Here is a 17399-nt window from a genome sequence, read left to right on the forward strand (position 1 = left end):
GATAGTGGAATGAGCTTCCATTGACTGTCCAGACTGCGGAGTCCTTAGCAGTCTTCAAATGTAGACTGAAGACTCATCTGTAGAACAGACTAAATCTCTTGTCATAGTTGTTTCCGTTGTATGATATAGTACTTATATGAATTTGCATTTCTTGTAGGTATCCATTTTAATTTCTGTAGTTTAGCAATATTCAGCCTATGTTTTTGTGTACTTCTAGGTATTTGGATTGATTTCTGTAGGTTAGTAGTATTCTGGTTCAAGGGTATCTTGAATTCTGACCTATCTATGTACTATTTAGAATTAATTCTGTGAAAAAATGGCAAAGGACTTCGTAAGGCGCTCTGGATAAGAGTGTCTGCTAAATGCCCTACATATAAATGATAAGGAGTGTATCTCATGTCACATCAGTGTTATGTGTTTGTAGTTGTGTTCAGGCTACTGATATTAGTGATAGAGAAATACACTGAGTACAGTCCTGGGGATTTAAATGATTAAAAGTGATGATAGAGGACATTGAGGTGCTCAACATTGGTATAATATACTTTTTCATTTGTATAAAATAACTTTGCAGTTTGCATTCCACATTTGAGTTTGTCCTGGAAGTCATGATGAATATGGACAGGAAAATTCTGTAAAATTATGGTATTTCTCTGCAGAACTTTTTATGCTGTCACTTTATTGAAAGTGCTTAATTGTACTAATTCAAAGAAAAGTTGTAAAATAAAGGTATTTCTCTGCAAAACTTTTAGTACTGTCACTTTTTAAAAAGTGCTTAATCATAATAATTCAGGGAAAAGTTGTAAAATTACGATATTTCTCTGCAAAAATATTAGTGTTGTCACTTTATTAAAAGTGCTTAATCATAATAATCCAGAAAAAAATCTGTAAAATAACGGTATTTTTCTGTAAATTTATTGTTTTTCCACTTAATTTAAAAGTTTTTGTTTGGCAGCCGCTGCTGCCGGTCGTTTACAGTTTTTTTAGGATTTCTTTTTTACAGTGTACCCCATTACACCTGGCACAGTAGCCAAAAACCTAGGCATCATACTTGACTCTGACCTATCATTTGATAAATACATAGATAATACTACTAGGATAGCTTTTCTACATTTCCGCAACATTGCCAAGTTAAGAAATGCATTATCACAGGATGATGCAGAAAAATTGGTGCACGCCTTTGTTAGCTCACTACTGTAACTCACTACTGTCAGGATGTTCAAATAGGAATCTAAATATAGTTCAAAATGCCGCAGCCAGAGTTCTGACCAGAACTAGAAAATTTCAGCATATTAGACCAGTCCTATCAGCCCTCATTGGCTCCCAGTTAAATTCCGTATTGACTTTTATTAACTTATAAAGCACTGCACGGGCTTGCTTCTGAATACCTCCAGGAACTTATTTCCTATTATGAACCCCCACATCCACTAAGATCACAGGGTGCTGGTCTCTTATTAGTTCCAAAAATAAATAAGGTAACAGCAGGGGGAAGAGCCTTTTCTTGTAAGGCCCCCCAGCTTTGGAACAACCTTCCAAAATGCGTCCGGGACTCTGACACAAGCCGGGTTTCTATCCAAACCTTTCGAAAAAATAATGTGCAATTTCCAAGTTTTGGCAGAAAAAATGCGAATTAAGCCTTGTTTCCATTCATTACAGTTATGCGAATAAACTTTAGATCACGTGAGAGGACGCCAAACAATAGTGTTTTTTACATCCATCTGGCAGTTACGCATTTTTGCACGTTGAGGTTTTGAAACTTTTTTCTTTTTCTTTTCTATACATGGAGAAGTTAAATTCAATTTTTGCTCTCTCCAGAACTGTTTTGTATGCATTTGCCATCTTTACATCGCGATCATGTACAGAACCACATGACTTGAGGCATGATACGTCCTCGTTTATGCCAAAAACCCTTTTCCATTCAGTTTTTCCGAATTTTGGCGATGCGATAGTCTAACTTTTCCACCTCCTCCTAGCGTAAAAATCTTTTTGTGATATTGGGGCTTTTTTCGAATTTTGGACTTTTTCCATCCAGCTTTTTTCATGCGCATTTTCAAAATGCGCAAAAACTTGGTGGATGGAAAACCCTCTACAATCACAATCTTTAAGTCTAGGTTGAAAACCCACTTATTTAGTTTAGCATTTAATAATTAATATCCCCCCTTAGATAAGGTACAGATCCAGGGGTTCATAGACAAAGGGTTTTATGGTAGACTGGGGGCGATGGTGCTATCATCCTGTCACTGCATTTGGTCACTCAAGTTTCTTGACAGTGCAGTGGATGGATGCCATTGTCTCAGAATGCCCCCAAGCCTATGTTACCGTCTGGTTCTGCCTTCTTTAGCTAGGCTGTAATCTTCTTCTTCTTCTTCTTTCGGCTATTCCCGTTTAGGGGTCGCCACAGCGTATCAAACTCCTCCATCTGGCCCTGTCCTGAGTGTCCTCCACTGACACCCCAGCCACTCTCATATCCTCTACCACTGCATCCATAAACCTCCTCTTAGGTCTACCTCTCCTCCTCTTGCCTGGAAGTTCCATCCTCAAGACCCTCCTACCAATATACATCTCCTCCCTCCTCTGTACATGTCTAAACCATCTCAATCTCACCTCTCTAACTTTATCTCCAAAACATGCTACATGTGCTGATCCTCTAATAAACTCATTGCTGATCCTATCCTTCCTCATCACTCCAAATGAGAATCTCAACATCTTCATCTCAGACACCTCCATCTCCCTCACCTGTCTCTTTTGTCAGTGCCACTGTCTCCAGTCCATACAACATAGCAGGTCTCACTACTGTCCAATAGATCTTTCCTTTCATTCTAGCAGACACCCTTCGATCACAGATCACCCCAGACACTTTATGCCATCCACACCACCCTGCCTGCACTCTCTTCTTTACCTCTCTATCACTTCCTCCATTACTCTGTACCCTCAACCCTAAGTAGGTAAACTCATCAACCTTCACCAAATCAACTCCTTGTAACTGGACCTGTCCACCGTCTGCCCTCTCATTCACACACATGTACTCTATTTTACTCCTGCTCACTTTCATTCCCCTGCTCTCCAAAGCATATCTCCATCTTTCCAAGCTCACCTCCACCTGCTCCCTACTCTCACTACAGATCACAATGTCATCAGCAAATGTCATAGTCCAAGGGGACTCCTGCCTAACCTCATCCGTCAGTCTGTCCATGACAATTGCGAACAGGAAGGGACTCGGTGCTGATCCCTGATGTAGTCCTACCCCAAATTTAAACCCGTCTGTCATTCCTACCGGACATCTCACTGCTGTCACACTGTTCGCATACATATCCTGCACTACCCTCACATACTTTTTGGCTACTCCTGACTTCCTCATACAATACCACAGCTCCTGTCTTGGTACTCTATCATAAGCTTTCTCTAAGTCAACAAACACACAATGTAACTCCTTCTGTCCTTCCCTATACTTCTCCATTAACACTCTCAAAGCAAACATAGCATCTGTGGTGCACTTAGCTGGCATGAAACCATACTGCTGCTCACATATCTGTACCTCTCCTCTAAGCCTAGCTTCCACTACTCTTTCCCAGATTTTCAGGCTGTGACTGATTTATTCCCCTGTAATTACTACAGCTCTGAACGTCACCCTTATTCTTGAAAATCGGCACCATTAGCTAGGCTGTAATAATTTAACTTAATGCCGGAGTTGCTGCCACACTCCAGAAATGTGTTTAATTTAATCTGTCCTGTATATGTCCTCATACAGAGCTAATTTTCCCTGTTTTACTTTCTCCACATGGCTGCCCGCCTGCTCGAGGAACAATGAGATGAGGTGAGACAAGCGCTCCATCGTGGGCTGGCCACCTCCTGCCTAACCGGATATGCCTACACCAAGATGGACATTATTATATCTTTTCCTTTTCTTTATTTCTTTCTGTCAAAATTGTTGTTGTCATGGTGACCGGTGTCGGCCAGAGGAGGATGGTCCCCCCCCCCTGAGTCTTGGTTCCTCTCAAGGTTTCTTCCTCATGCAAAAAAACAAAAAAACTAGGGAGTTTTTCCTTGCCACTGTCGCCCTTGTCTTGCTCACTGGGGGCTAGGACTCGGCACTTGTAAAGTTGCTTTGTGACAACAACTGTTGTAAAAAGCGCTATATAAATAAAATTTGATTGATTGATTGATCATCTCATTTTCGTCATGAAAAAAAGGTTTGTTGATGAAAACTATGACAAAAATTATTCGTCAACGAAATTAACTCTGGTTCCCAGGTTCTACCTTAAGGATTCTCTAGTCTTTCTGGTTGTTGTCACCCGTGTCTTGTATATATCGTGGTCAGTCTTTCAGCTGTCCTGCTTTCTGTTTAGTCTCTATTACTAGTCTTGTTCTTTGCTTTATGTTTGTATTGCCGTTTTTTAGTTTGTAAGTGTGTATGTTTGCTTCATGTACCTTTGTCTATTTAGCTGTATATTCAATATGTTCTTTTTCATTGATGTGTCTGTATTTGTATTACATGGTTGTTGTCTTTAGTCTTGTTTGGTTTGTGTTTTGATGCTTTCTTAATTGTAGATGTCTTTTGTGCTGTTTATAATAAACCACATAAAAGCTTGCATTTGCATCCAGCCTCTACCACCTCTGAGTTACAACAGGTTACAACATAAATTGTAGGGTATTTATTTATATTCAGACAAAAATCTGAACCATTGTGGTCAGTAAATGTGCTATTGTGTTAGTTCTGTGATTAGTGTCATGCTATACATACAAACACACACTGTAAAGTTCCTCCATCACATGGTGGATCTCCAACAACTCGAAGACTGCACACTGCTGTCAAGCAGGAAGACTGTAGCTCTGCCCTCTGGCCTATACAGCTCCACCCACTCCCGCTCTACTAACACTATCACACTCACACCCCAACTCACCCTAAAACCAAACACTACAACACTACAAAGACACTACAAACATATCACTGCACAACAGAGTCTACAAACAGGATGAATTATTAATAGGGAGACCAGTCAGAAATACATAAGAAACAGATCATTATGGCCTTCAGTAGTTTAGTTATTCGTGAACTCTGACTGATACACACACACAGTAATGTTACATACCTGAGTGTGTCCAGACTGCAGTGTGGATCCTCCAGTCTAGCAGAGAGCAGCTTCACTCCTGACTCTCCTGGGTGGTTGTAGGTCAGATCCAGTTCTTTCAGGTGTGAGGGGTTTGAGCTCAGAGCTGAAGCCAGAGAAGAACAACCTTCCTCTGTGACCAGACAACCAGACAATCTGCAGAAAGGAGAGAGGGAGGGAGGGAGAGAGAGAGAGAGAGCGAGAGAGAGTGTTTACAGATCAGCCTGCGTGGAACAGCTAGAGAGGCTGGAAACTAGTGAGAGTTCCCCCACTCTCATCTCCAAGATTATGTGTTAATTTGAGCTTTTATGTTTATTCTCACCCTTCAGAACTCTAGTGCACTATTAACCTACATCAGAAGAATCTAAAACTGGACCTACACTGTGTGATATCAGTGGTCTTATAAGACTGTTACATGTCTGCCTGTATGAGATGATGCCTGTAAAATCTTCTATATGTGTGCGATATAATGTGTGATAACACTGTCACATTTAAATCTTTAAATCAGAGGAAGATATTTGTGACATTCTATTTCATGTTTAGTACAGAGAATGGACCAGTGACACTGCAGAGAAACCCAAGTGATGCAGACTTATGTGGGGGTTTAAGAAGCACAGTTTATATGCAGGAGTGGGGCTCCCATGATCCTCTCTGCTGCCCTAACTACTCTCTGCAGGGTGATCCTGTCTGCAGCAGAGCAGCTATCGTACCAGACAGTGATGCAGTGGGTCAGGATGATCTCAACAGTCCCTCTGTAGTATGTTGTCATGACTGAAGTATTTGGCCTTTTCAGTCTCCACAGGAAGTGAAGGTGTTGCTGGGCTTGTTTGATGGGAGCAGTGGTGTTGGAGGACCAGCTGATGTCATCTGTAATATGCACCTCCAGAAACTTGGTACTTTTAACAGTAATTGATGGTCAGTGGGGGGTGCTCACTGCTGCCCCTCCTGAAGTCCAGGACCATCTCCTTGGTTTTCTCCACATTCAGGGAGAGGTTGTTGTTTTCACACCACCTGGTTCTGTGGTTTTTCAGTACCACATCATCGGTGTCTGGTTACATCGAGAAGTGCATCGATGACGTGACTGTCTCCAAGCTCATCACCATCCGCTCCAATCAGAAGCCGTGGATGAATGCAGAGGTGCGCGCACTGCTGAAAGAACGGGATTCTGCTTTCAAAGCAGGAAACCAGGCGGCTCTCAGAACAGCGAGGGCCAGACTCTCTCGGGCCATCAGGGAGGCAAAGCGTGCACACGGCCAGATCATCCACAGCCACTTCATGAACAGCAGAGACACACGGCGCATGTGGCAGGGCATCCAGAGCATCACCAACTACAAGACTTCACCACCTGCTTGTGACAGTGATGCGTCCCTCCCAGATGCGCTGAATCACTTCCACGCACGGTTCGAGGCACGGAACAACGTGACTGCGAGAAAGTCCACTCCCTCTCCGAACGACCAGTTGCTGTCTTTCACCGCAGCCGACGTAAGGACAACTCTACGCAGAGTCAACCCACGAAAAGCTGCTGGACCAGACAACATTCCTGGAAAGGTGCTCAGAGAGTGTGCAGACCAGCTATCAGAGGTCTTCACTGACATCTTCAACACTTCTCTGAGCAGCACCGTTGTTCCTACATGCCTCAAGACCACCACCATCGTTCCTGTGCCCAAGAAGTCCTCTGTCTCCTGCCTCAATGACTACCGCCCTGTTGCACTCACACCCATCATCATGAAGTGCTTCGAGAGGCTCGTCATGAGGCACATCAAGACCCTGCTGCCATCCACTCTGGACCCCCTACAGTTTGCGTATCGTCCCAACCGCTCCACAGACGATGCCATAGCAACAACCCTTCACCTGGCACTCACTCACCTGGATTATAAGGACTCTTATGTTCGAATGCTGTTCATTGACTTCAGTTCAGCATTCAACACCATCATTCCCCAGCACCTGATCAGGAAGCTGAAACCACTGGGCCTGAACACCTCCATCTGTAACTGGATCCTGGACTTTCTGACTGAAAGACCTCAGGCAGTCAGGATCGGAAATACTACCTCCAGCACCATCACGCTGAGCATTGGAGCCCCCCAGGGCTGTGTGCTCAGTCCACTGCTGTTTGCACTGCTGACTCATGACTGTGCAGCAACGCACAGCTCAAATCACATCATAAAGTTCGCTGATGACACGACTGTGGTGGGTCTCATCAGGAAGAACGACGAGGCAGCATACAGAGAGGAGGTGCAGCGACTGACGGACTGGTGTGGAGTCAACAACCTGTCTCTGAACGTAGACAAAACCAAAGAGATGGTTGTAGACTTTAGAAGAATGAGGTGTGATCACTCACCACTTAACATCGACGACTCTACTGTGGAGATCGTCAAGAGCACCAAGTTCCTCGGTGTTCACCTAGCAGATGATCTCACCTGGTCCTGCAACACCAGTTCCATCACCAAGAAAGCCCAGCAGCGTCTTTACTTCCTGAGAAGACTGAGGAAGGCTCATCTTCCATCTCCAATCCTCACTACGTTCTACAGAGGAACCATCGAGAGCACCCTGAGCAGCTGCATCACTGTCTGGTTTGGGAACTGCACTGTAGCAGACCGCAAGTCCCTACAGCGGATAGTGAGGACAGCTGAGAAGATCATCGGTATGTCTCTTCCTTCCATCACCAACATTTACACTACACGCTGCACTCGCAAAGCACTCAGCATTGTAGGTGATCACACACACCCCTCACACACACACTTCCAACTTCTGCCATCTGGGAAAAGGTATCGAAGCATTCGGACCCTTACATCCAGATTCTGCAACAGCTTTTTCCCACAAGCTATCAGACTTCTTAACAACCTAGTCTGTGCTGTCTCACGCACACATATGCACATACAAAAACACTAGACCTTGGACTCTTCTTATACTTATGCACACACATAAAAACACTGGACTTTGGATTCCTTTTTTTACAGTTCTGATTTGCTGCTAAGACTGTACCAATGTCTACATAACTGTCTGGACTGTCTTTATCATTTCACTACATTGTTCTAAGGTACATATCTGGTTTTAGCTGCTATAAAGAGTGTAGTAATGTTTACATATTTTTGTTTACATTTTCTTTACATCCTGTACTCTACATAGCACAATGCACTTTAACACACACTCAGTATTGCAATGTCACCCCCCCCCCCCCCCCCCCCAGTATTTATCGTTTGTATTGGAAATTGTTTATTGTGTTGTATTTTTACTGTCTTGTATTTAATGTCTTGTATTTAATGACTGTTTGCGCACTAGCACATGTTTGCACAAGTGCACTCTGTTTTTGTATTGAGTATTTTTCTATGTAGCACCTTTGGTCCTGGAGGAACGTTATTTCGTTTCACTGTGTACTGTACTGTATATGGTTGAAATGACAATAAAGACTACTTGACTTGACTTGACTTGACTTGGTTCGCTACTCCACGTCCTGTCTGTCAGGGTTCCCACACCTTGGTTAACATGAAATTCAACGACCTTTAAGTGACTTTCCAGGACCAACTTCCTCAAATTCAAGAACTGCACCTGGCAGATGCTAATACAATGCAAATTCAAAAGACTGTAATTTCAAGCCATGCATACTGAAATTTTCTGTGCATGACATTAAGTGCTGATTCAACAAAAACTTCACACTCAACATGACTGGCAATTTAGCAATGCACCTGTGAGAAGGTGACATTCACGTAAAGCGGCTACACATACGTTAACTACATACAGGAAACACTAGGAAAAACAAATCTGGTGTGAGATGATTCTAGCATTTTCCAAGTTTTTATTCCAAGAATAATATGAATTTAATTCATTCATAAAGAGAAAAGAAGGCTTTTAACCACTCCACTTACTGTAGTGAATGTGGTATTTTGCTAAAAGAACGACTATATTTATGGCATCAGAGAAATCCGAACATAAGTTTTCCGCATAAAGTAAAATGGTATCAAAAGAATGAATGTTAAATTTGACATTAATCCAGTTTCTAGTGTCCATGCAACAACTCTGTGAATATTGATGTAGGTACCATGCCTCCACAGACAAAGGAAGCGGGGCGCTCCCCCTAGGTGCATGGCCCACGTCAGGACGGATGTGGAACTACGTCATCAGACGAATCCCCTTTAAAAAGGGGGATTCCCCTTTGTTCGGTCTCTCTACCTGGCTGCTTCAAAGTAGCTACCTTGAGACGAAGAGCGCGCACACCTTCGGGAACAAAGCGGTATTGGTTCTGCACTCGGACCCCGTGCAGCACGCGAGCGACGCAAGAAGTAACTAGTTCGCTACTTTTATTTCTTTTGCGGAGTTCGCTAAAACCCCATCGCTTCAGCTAGCCGACGATTAAGAACTGTTTGAACATTTGCGCGATGGCCGGACCTCCGCGAGTTCATCTTAACGTCGACAGCGACCACTTCCCCGGGACACCACGCAACGGACCACCGAGGGACCGCCGATCGAACGGCCACCGCATCTTCCCCTGGACGGAGCAACGCGATCCAGCTGAACCTTCTCCTCAAAAGCGCACGAAGGAGTCCTCCTCAAGAGGCTACCTGGCCTACTGCGCGGGCCGCGGACTGAACAACTCAAAGTAAGACTGTGCATCTGGGCAGACTTAGAACAATATCTTGTTTTACTGTTTTCTGTGTGCTTAGATCGATGCTTTGTGAACGCTTGTTTGCAGTGGTGTTTATAATCACGTTCATGTTAAACCGTACTCTGTTTAAGGCTTAAAGAGATATTCTGTTCAAAGCTTAAATAGGTAGGCTATTCTGTTTAAACTTGTTCGGTTATTCACACTGATTCTTTTATTTCATAGTTAATACTTAACTCCTCGTATAACTGTTAAACGTGTGTCCCACTATACGCTCGTTGGGGCTGTATAGTGACCGACGATACCGTGTCTTAGTTGGAGGAAATTTGCGTTGTGTTTGTGGCTGTAGTGAGAACTCAGTTTAAGTTTCGCGCCATCGAGTTTCTCTCTTCTCCTCCCCCATACGCACGTACACACGCACGCGCATCCGCGCGCACTAGAATACACATCCACACACACACACCCGCATACACACACACACACACACACACACACACACACACACACACTAGCCTACCCTCCTGTCCCCTTTGTTTGCTATGCTTTTATTATTATGCTTTGTGATCAATAAATGTTTTTATGTTTAAATACTGTCGTTTGAGTCGTTGTTTCTCTGTTACAACCTGAAGCCAGAACTATTATTTGAACTGTAACCTTCAGATTTATAGTTTGTTAATCAAACAATTTGGGCTACGGGAGTTGACCACAATTAGTGGCGACCTTAGTTAAATGAGTTTATACAAAATTTGGATAAATTTAACACGGTCTGAACTCCCACCATTTCATAGGTAATTTTATGAGACTGATTACTAAATAAATTTGGCCAGCACCTACATTGACATGAAAAAACCAAATGCTCCTGGGATTCATCTTCTGACTTACAAAAGGTGCATGACTCCACATCAAGTTTAACTCTTCTTTCAAGAAACATGGCTACAGGATATATCTTATTTTAAAATGAGTTTACTTTAGAAGATATGGGCCATTTGACAAGCCATTGTGATTTTATAATTTGTATTATTTGTATTCTTGATATAAAATTATCTCCGTTATATCTTTTGTCTCATACCATCAGTGATAATCTTATGACACTTGAAGTCAACTAAGTTACAGTATTCACTTTTAACAAGGGCATCGAAATAGTCAACTCTGAATATAAAATGACATTTTTCATTAATTGAATCAATGCTAAATGAATCACTTTGCAGACTTTCTTAAAATCTTTATTAACAACTATCATATGTTTCAACAAAGGATGAGAAATTTAAAACATCCTGACAATCTTTTTCATAGCAATCTTTTGTAAATATTGACTTCCTACCAACTATGCCCTATTATTCCTTGACCGCTGTCTTCATCCATGTGAAATTTCAAACCCGCTAAAATATTCAAGGACCTTCAAGGAAGGCTGTCTTTTATGCCCATTTTCAAAAACTTTCCAGGGCCTTGAACTTATTTTTTCAGATTCACAACCTTTCAAGGATTTCAAGGACCCGTGGGAACCCTGTGTCTGTACAGTGTCATCATTATTGGTGATCAGACTGACTGTAGTGTCATCTGTGATTGTTGTGATGTGATTGGGCTGAACGTGGCAGAGCAGCAGAGCCGGCCCTGACCAATGTGGTCCCCTAGACGAGATTTTAGTTGGTGCCCCCTGCATCATCAATCATTGGGTTGATAGTATCAGTATTAAAGAAACAAATGAAAAGCAAATGAATAAGTATTACCGTGTAATAAATAAATCTAATATTTTACATGCAGAGTACTAATTTAAATATTAATAATAAATAAAAATAAATAAAAACAACTACCACCAGTGCAAATGAGTGCAATATTGTAACGTTTTAACTGAGGACAGGGATGATGTAAGTAAAAATATATATAATAGAGAAACTAAATAGGAAACTAAACACTCGTAACAGGGAAATACTAAAGTAGTAGTAGACAGGACAATACACTAAACTAAACCAACAGGGATCAGGATACACATGTGAGATATGACGAAATGTAAAGAACAGAATACTCAAACCTAACGCGGTATAAAGAAGAACCAAACCAAATAACAGGAGAGACAGGCTTACAACAATGGGCAGCGAAACATGGAGTACTTAAACACAAAGCACAGAAATGACAAGGTACACTTACGTAATGAATACCGAGAAACCTGAACACAACATGCATTAAACAAAGCGAACACAGCGTGAGAAACGAATAATAGAATGGAGTGATAAAGCAGGCTACCAAGAAAACATAAGTTGTAATTTGGTTTATATAGAATGAAACTACAACTAGACAAAAGCGCAGAGACTAAGAAGAGAACTACACGACTAAGACATGATCCAGGTGAACGGGGATACGTGAGCAACAGAGAAATGTAAGTGATAACATGGGTAATAGTAATACTAAATAAGAAAGACAGAATAACATGCGAAGGAAATAATAAACGTAAGGAATAAGCAAACGTAACAAACAGAAACAAGGAAGGCAAGAGCAAGGCGAAATAGAGCAACTTACAGACAATCTCCGACAAGGACGCACAGGACTGGAGAAACTAAATACACTGAGACAAGGGAACATGAACAAGACACAGCTGGAGAACACTGAAGGCAGGGGCGTGACAGACACAGGGAACTATGGAAATGGGGAAACAATGCGGCACAAGGGAGGAGGGCAGAGCTTGACGTGACAAATATGCCTACTGCAACATTTTTATTATTTCAAAAGTGTGTCATGGAAATGTCCTGAACACGAGAAACCTGAACAACAGCAAGTGGTATCAGGATGAGGACTCAGACGTGGTTAAAAGAGAAATTTAATAAAAGTAAAAAAGCATGAGAGTCTCATCTAGAACAAGAACTCTGAGGAGAGAGGGCAGTCCAATCTCCTTTATACAGTTTTAACAGGCTGAGCTGTTATCACATGTTTACAGTACATTTGGGCACATTGAGAACCTGAGGGGGGAGAATGCACAGTAGACAGTTCTCGTGTCACATGTGCATTCCTCCTAATATGGAGATTTCCTGTTTTTAGCAGAAGAAACTGACGTATCAGTTGTACACAGAAACAGGTGATGGGTCAGCTCTTAGCAAATGGATGACAGGCAGATAAAATAGTGCTTTCTGCCTCTGCACATTCCTCTGACGCAAGTTACAACACACACACACACACACACACAGAAGTATGTGATTACATACTGATCTTCAATCTACCCAAGTTCTCACATGTGACTCCTCTGCTACGCTCTCTTCACTGGCTTCCAGTAGCAGCACGCATCAGGTATAAAACCTTGATGCTTGCTTACAAAGCCAAAAATGGACTGGCCCCTCCCTACATGACATCCATGGTAAAAAGCCGATCTGTACAGCGAACACTCAGAACCTCAAGCTTGGCTTGACTCGAAACTCCATGTATAAAGTCTCAGGGAAGACAAAGCTCCAGACTATTCTGGAGACTATTCTAACACGGCCTCTTGCCCAGGCTCCTCTGGCTATTCACAGTCTACGAGTTCCCCATGATTACCATCGAGACCATCGAGAGAAAAATCAACAAGCATTTGCGGAGGTGGCTGGGCATTCCACCAAGCTTCTCATCTGTGGGCCTCTACATCAGGTCAGGTCAACTGCAACTCCCCCTGTTATTCAGTAGTCGAGGAGTACAAGGTGGCAAAATGCAGAGTTGTCCTAAGTCTGAGGGACTCCAACGACAACCTCATCAGACATGCTGGTATGACAACCAGGTCTGGACGCAAGTGGGCTGCCAGCACAGCTGTGGAACAGGCGGTCAGCTCTTTGAAGTTGCGGGACATAGTTGGCAACCAGGGCATCTGCCGACAAGGACTTGGCTCTGCACAGTTCCAAACCTGGGGAGGTGCAAATACAGAAACCAGGAGAGGCATGGTGCAAGCAGAAGTAAGGAGCAGAGAGGAGGAGAAGCGAGTAGCCAGAGCAGTGCAGCAGGGTTCCCAGGGAGCCTGGACAAAATGGGACTTGCCCAGGCGCAAAGTCACATGGAGGGATCTGTGGCGCCTGGAACCTTATCGCATCTCGTTCCTATTACAGTCTGTTTATGACACCCTCCCCTCCCCAGTACATCTGCACATGTGGGGTCTAAGAGAGGATCCACTTTGTAAGCTGTGCGACAAGAGGGGGACCTTGGCCCATATACTGTCCGGGTGCGAAACATCTTTAACCCAGGGGCGGTATAGATGGCGCCACGACAAAGTACTCCTCTCATTGGCAGACACAATAGAGCGGGAGAGGGTCAAGAAAAGACCAGCCAACTCAACGCCTCAGAGAGCCATCACCTTCGTTAAGGAAGGAGCTAGACCTGTACAAACCACCAAAAGGAAGAGAACTAGCATTCTCCACGCCGCAAGTTCCTGGTAGATGAGGGTGGATCATGGGAGGAGGCTGCAGTTTCCGGAAGTGGTGCAAACATCCCTCCGCCCTGACATAGTGCTGTGGTCACCCAAGGACCAGAAGATAATCCTCGTTGAATTGACAGTACCATGGGAGGAGGGCTGCGAGGAGGCCCACGAAAGGAAGACTGCAAAGTACCAACAGCTGGCTCAAGACTGCCGAGATAGAGGCTGGCAGGCATGGGTCTTCCCTGTGGAGATAGGGTGCAGAGGCTTTCCAGCAAGGTCTGCATGGAGTTTTCTTTCTGCCTTGGGAATGGATGAGAACAGCAAAAAGCAAGCAGCTCGCAGGATGGGGGAGGAGGCGGAACGTTCCTCATGCTGGATCTGGAGCAAGAGAGAGGAGGAAAGCTGGAAGCCAGGAGTAGATGGGCAGTGAGCTGGCCACTCGCTGCAGGCCCACCAACTGGAGGGTGTTGTGGTTAGGGCCGAAACACCCAGAGAAGGTTGGACACCACCTGATGACATCTGCTCCTGGCCTAAGGCTCCAGCTACCTATTAAGGTAGCTGAGGAAGGCACCTTCTGTGTATTAAACAAGTATAAATCTGAAATTAATAGAGGAGCATATGCATGTTTTAAAATATATTTGTTATAAAAACCTGCTGAGCTAAGCTAATAATAGCACCTACTAGGATTGGGCAGTATGATGACACTATTGTAAAATTGTGGCAGTATATTACCCACGTGACATGATGCAACGTGCCAAATCTGTTCTTTGAAAAATAGGGCATTTAAGACATTTTGCACATCCATTAAAAAGATCTGTGGCAAGGGTCAGCAGTTGGAGCTCACTGATGATTTACACTAAGATTTTACAGAGGGGAAAGGCCACAATGACTACGAGTTTTAGTTGTGAGTCAAGTGTTTTAAAAAAACACCACTGCTACAGATTGGCAGCATTTTGGATTTGTTTCAAATAAAAAGGGAGAGCCAGCAAACCTATATGAGTCAATGTGTAAGATCTGTTTACAAAAACTCTTCGCCAAAGATGGAACCACATCAAACGTATTCTCATATTAAAACGAAGCACCCTTCAATTACAATTCAGCAGGTGCTAGAAAAGTCCTGACTCAGTTACCACTTTAATTGGAGCTTTTGCCAAATACAAAAAAAACAAAAGAGATGATAGAAGGCGATTACATCTGAAGTGTCTGATTATTGGAGATTCTCTAATCAACAAGGATTTTTTTTAGTGAAAGACCGCTTTTTTAGTGAAAAGAGGGGGGGAAAATTTTCTTTAATGAGTTTAGGAAAGGGGGTAACTGACACTACCACTTGCTAGCCAACTTTTACTGTACAACAGTATAGTATCAATTCACCATATTATCCCTTAGCAAAAAGTACTTTTATACTTAAAATTCATTTGATTAAGTATACTTCAGTATAAGTATAGCAAGTATACTACAGACCATATACTTTAAGTGTACTAGAAAGTATACCAATTTAATACTTTTGCGGACTAAATTGGAACATTTCTAGTTTATAAAAGTATCCTTAAAAATTCATTTAAAGTTTTCAAAAGTACACTTTATAGTATAAAACTAGTATACTCATCTACATGCTATCAATGTACTTGGTATATCCCTCTCGTATGCTTAAAGTACACCACAAGTACACATCAATATACTGCCATTGTACTAGTTATACTTTGAGTCTATTTTTATTGTATACTTTAAGTATACAGTCATAAACATTGGTTATTTCACTAGTTTACTTTAAGTTTACTAGGCATATTACTTGTAGCTTACTATTTATGTACTTGAAATATACTCCTTAAAGTGCTGCTGCTGAACAGTGTTTGGATACAGAGCACCGTCCTGGCACCATGCAGTGTTTATATAGACACAGAGACGCCTCCACTTGTCTCACCAGAGTGATGTTCTATCAGCTCGGTGTAAATAGCCTGTCAAGATGAACCATGTTGTAGGAGATGCTCTCATTCAGACACATTTCCATGGAAACATGAGCACAGCAGTCTCCGTCTGCAATGTCTCCTCCCAAGGGCTTTGAGTGCAGGTTGTGGTTCTCACACAGGACTCCAGTTTGGATGCTCATGTCTGCATACCCAGGTGATTTCATCATGTCTACCAGAAACTGTCAACTGTAGACTTATTTACCAAAACTGTCTTTGAAGAGCAATTTGACGTAATTTCAGACATTTGAACAATACGATTGGGAGGAGCTGGTGTATCCAAGAAGAATCTCTGTTGATTATAACAAATCTCACCTGAGTGTCTCCAGTTTACAGTGTGAACTCTTCAGTCCAGCAGAGAGCTGCTCCACTCCTGAATTGTTCAGGTCATTGTTACTAAGGTCCAGTACCCTCAGGAGGGAGTTCTCCATTTGCAAAACTGATGCCAGATTTTCACAAGCCTTTTCCCCAAGATTACAGAGAGCCAACCTGCAAGCAGATACAACAGATATTACAATACAATCTACAGCAGACACAAAATATATTACAATATAGTCTATAGACATTAGCTTTCATTACTGATCACAACTGCATATAATATAAATGACTAGACATTAGCTTTCATTACTGATCACAACCACATATAATAAAAATGACTATACACAAAATGACAAGATGACGCAGTCCATAACCCATATGTTTTCAGCAGTGTGTCTCAAGGGAGTGAGACAGGATAAACCAGAGCATCTTCTAATGCTTTGCTAATAATCTCTACTTTACTGCTACTAAGTGTGATCACCTGTGTGGTGTGTAAAAGGTATCATGCATGTTCCACTATGTCTTTCTTCTAATTCTTAAGTCAGGATAAATAATTTTTAAATGTTTTCAGTTTAATCTTTTTATTTTTTATTTCATTTCCTTGTGTTCTTTATGTTTTCATCCTTACTGCATGAAATATATTAAATGTTCTATACATAACCTTTCACTTATGTGCAGTTACAATGTATGAGTGCAGCATAAAAATGAAATAATTATATATACATTATATTAAAAAAATGGCAATACCATGGGCAATACCATGGGCAACTCCAGAAAATAATAAAGTCTATTAAAAAATGTATGTGATTGGGAGGAACGCCCTCTCAGAGCTGAACCTGAGTGGTGTTCTGTTATTGGACTTCTGTGCTTGTCAGTCTGTCCAAAACGAACACCATGTTTGAGCACATGGCATCAGGACACCTTAGGTCACATTCCTTAAGGTTCTGGATGTTGTGGGACTGTCCTTGCTGACACATCTTTGCAATCTTTGATGGCCTCAGGATTCTGTGATGTGGTCCTGTTGGCTTAATCCAGCATTTCTCAAAGTG

General features: G+C 42.4%; 1 protein-coding gene across 2 annotated transcripts in view; it reads right to left on the reverse strand.

The window, feature by feature from the left end:
• LOC143492540 (ribonuclease inhibitor-like) overlaps positions 1 to 16504 on the reverse strand; it is a 71967-nt gene extending 55463 nt beyond the window's left edge. For both annotated transcript variants that reach the window (XR_013125272.1, XM_076990867.1), the window contains exons 1-2: positions 16348 to 16504; positions 5088 to 5261 (exon numbers count right to left, since the gene is read on the reverse strand). Coding sequence is in view for 1 of the 2 variants with exons in the window: in XM_076990867.1 (XP_076846982.1) it covers positions 5088 to 5261; positions 16348 to 16463 (290 nt within the window). In the remaining variant the exon portion in view is untranslated. The remainder of the gene's footprint in view (positions 1 to 5087; positions 5262 to 16347) is intronic.
• Between the last annotated feature and the right edge of the window lie 895 nt (positions 16505 to 17399).

This window comes from Brachyhypopomus gauderio, unplaced genomic scaffold, assembly GCF_052324685.1.
Source record: "Brachyhypopomus gauderio isolate BG-103 unplaced genomic scaffold, BGAUD_0.2 sc78, whole genome shotgun sequence".
In the NCBI taxonomy this organism is placed as follows: Eukaryota; Metazoa; Chordata; class Actinopteri; order Gymnotiformes; family Hypopomidae; genus Brachyhypopomus; species Brachyhypopomus gauderio.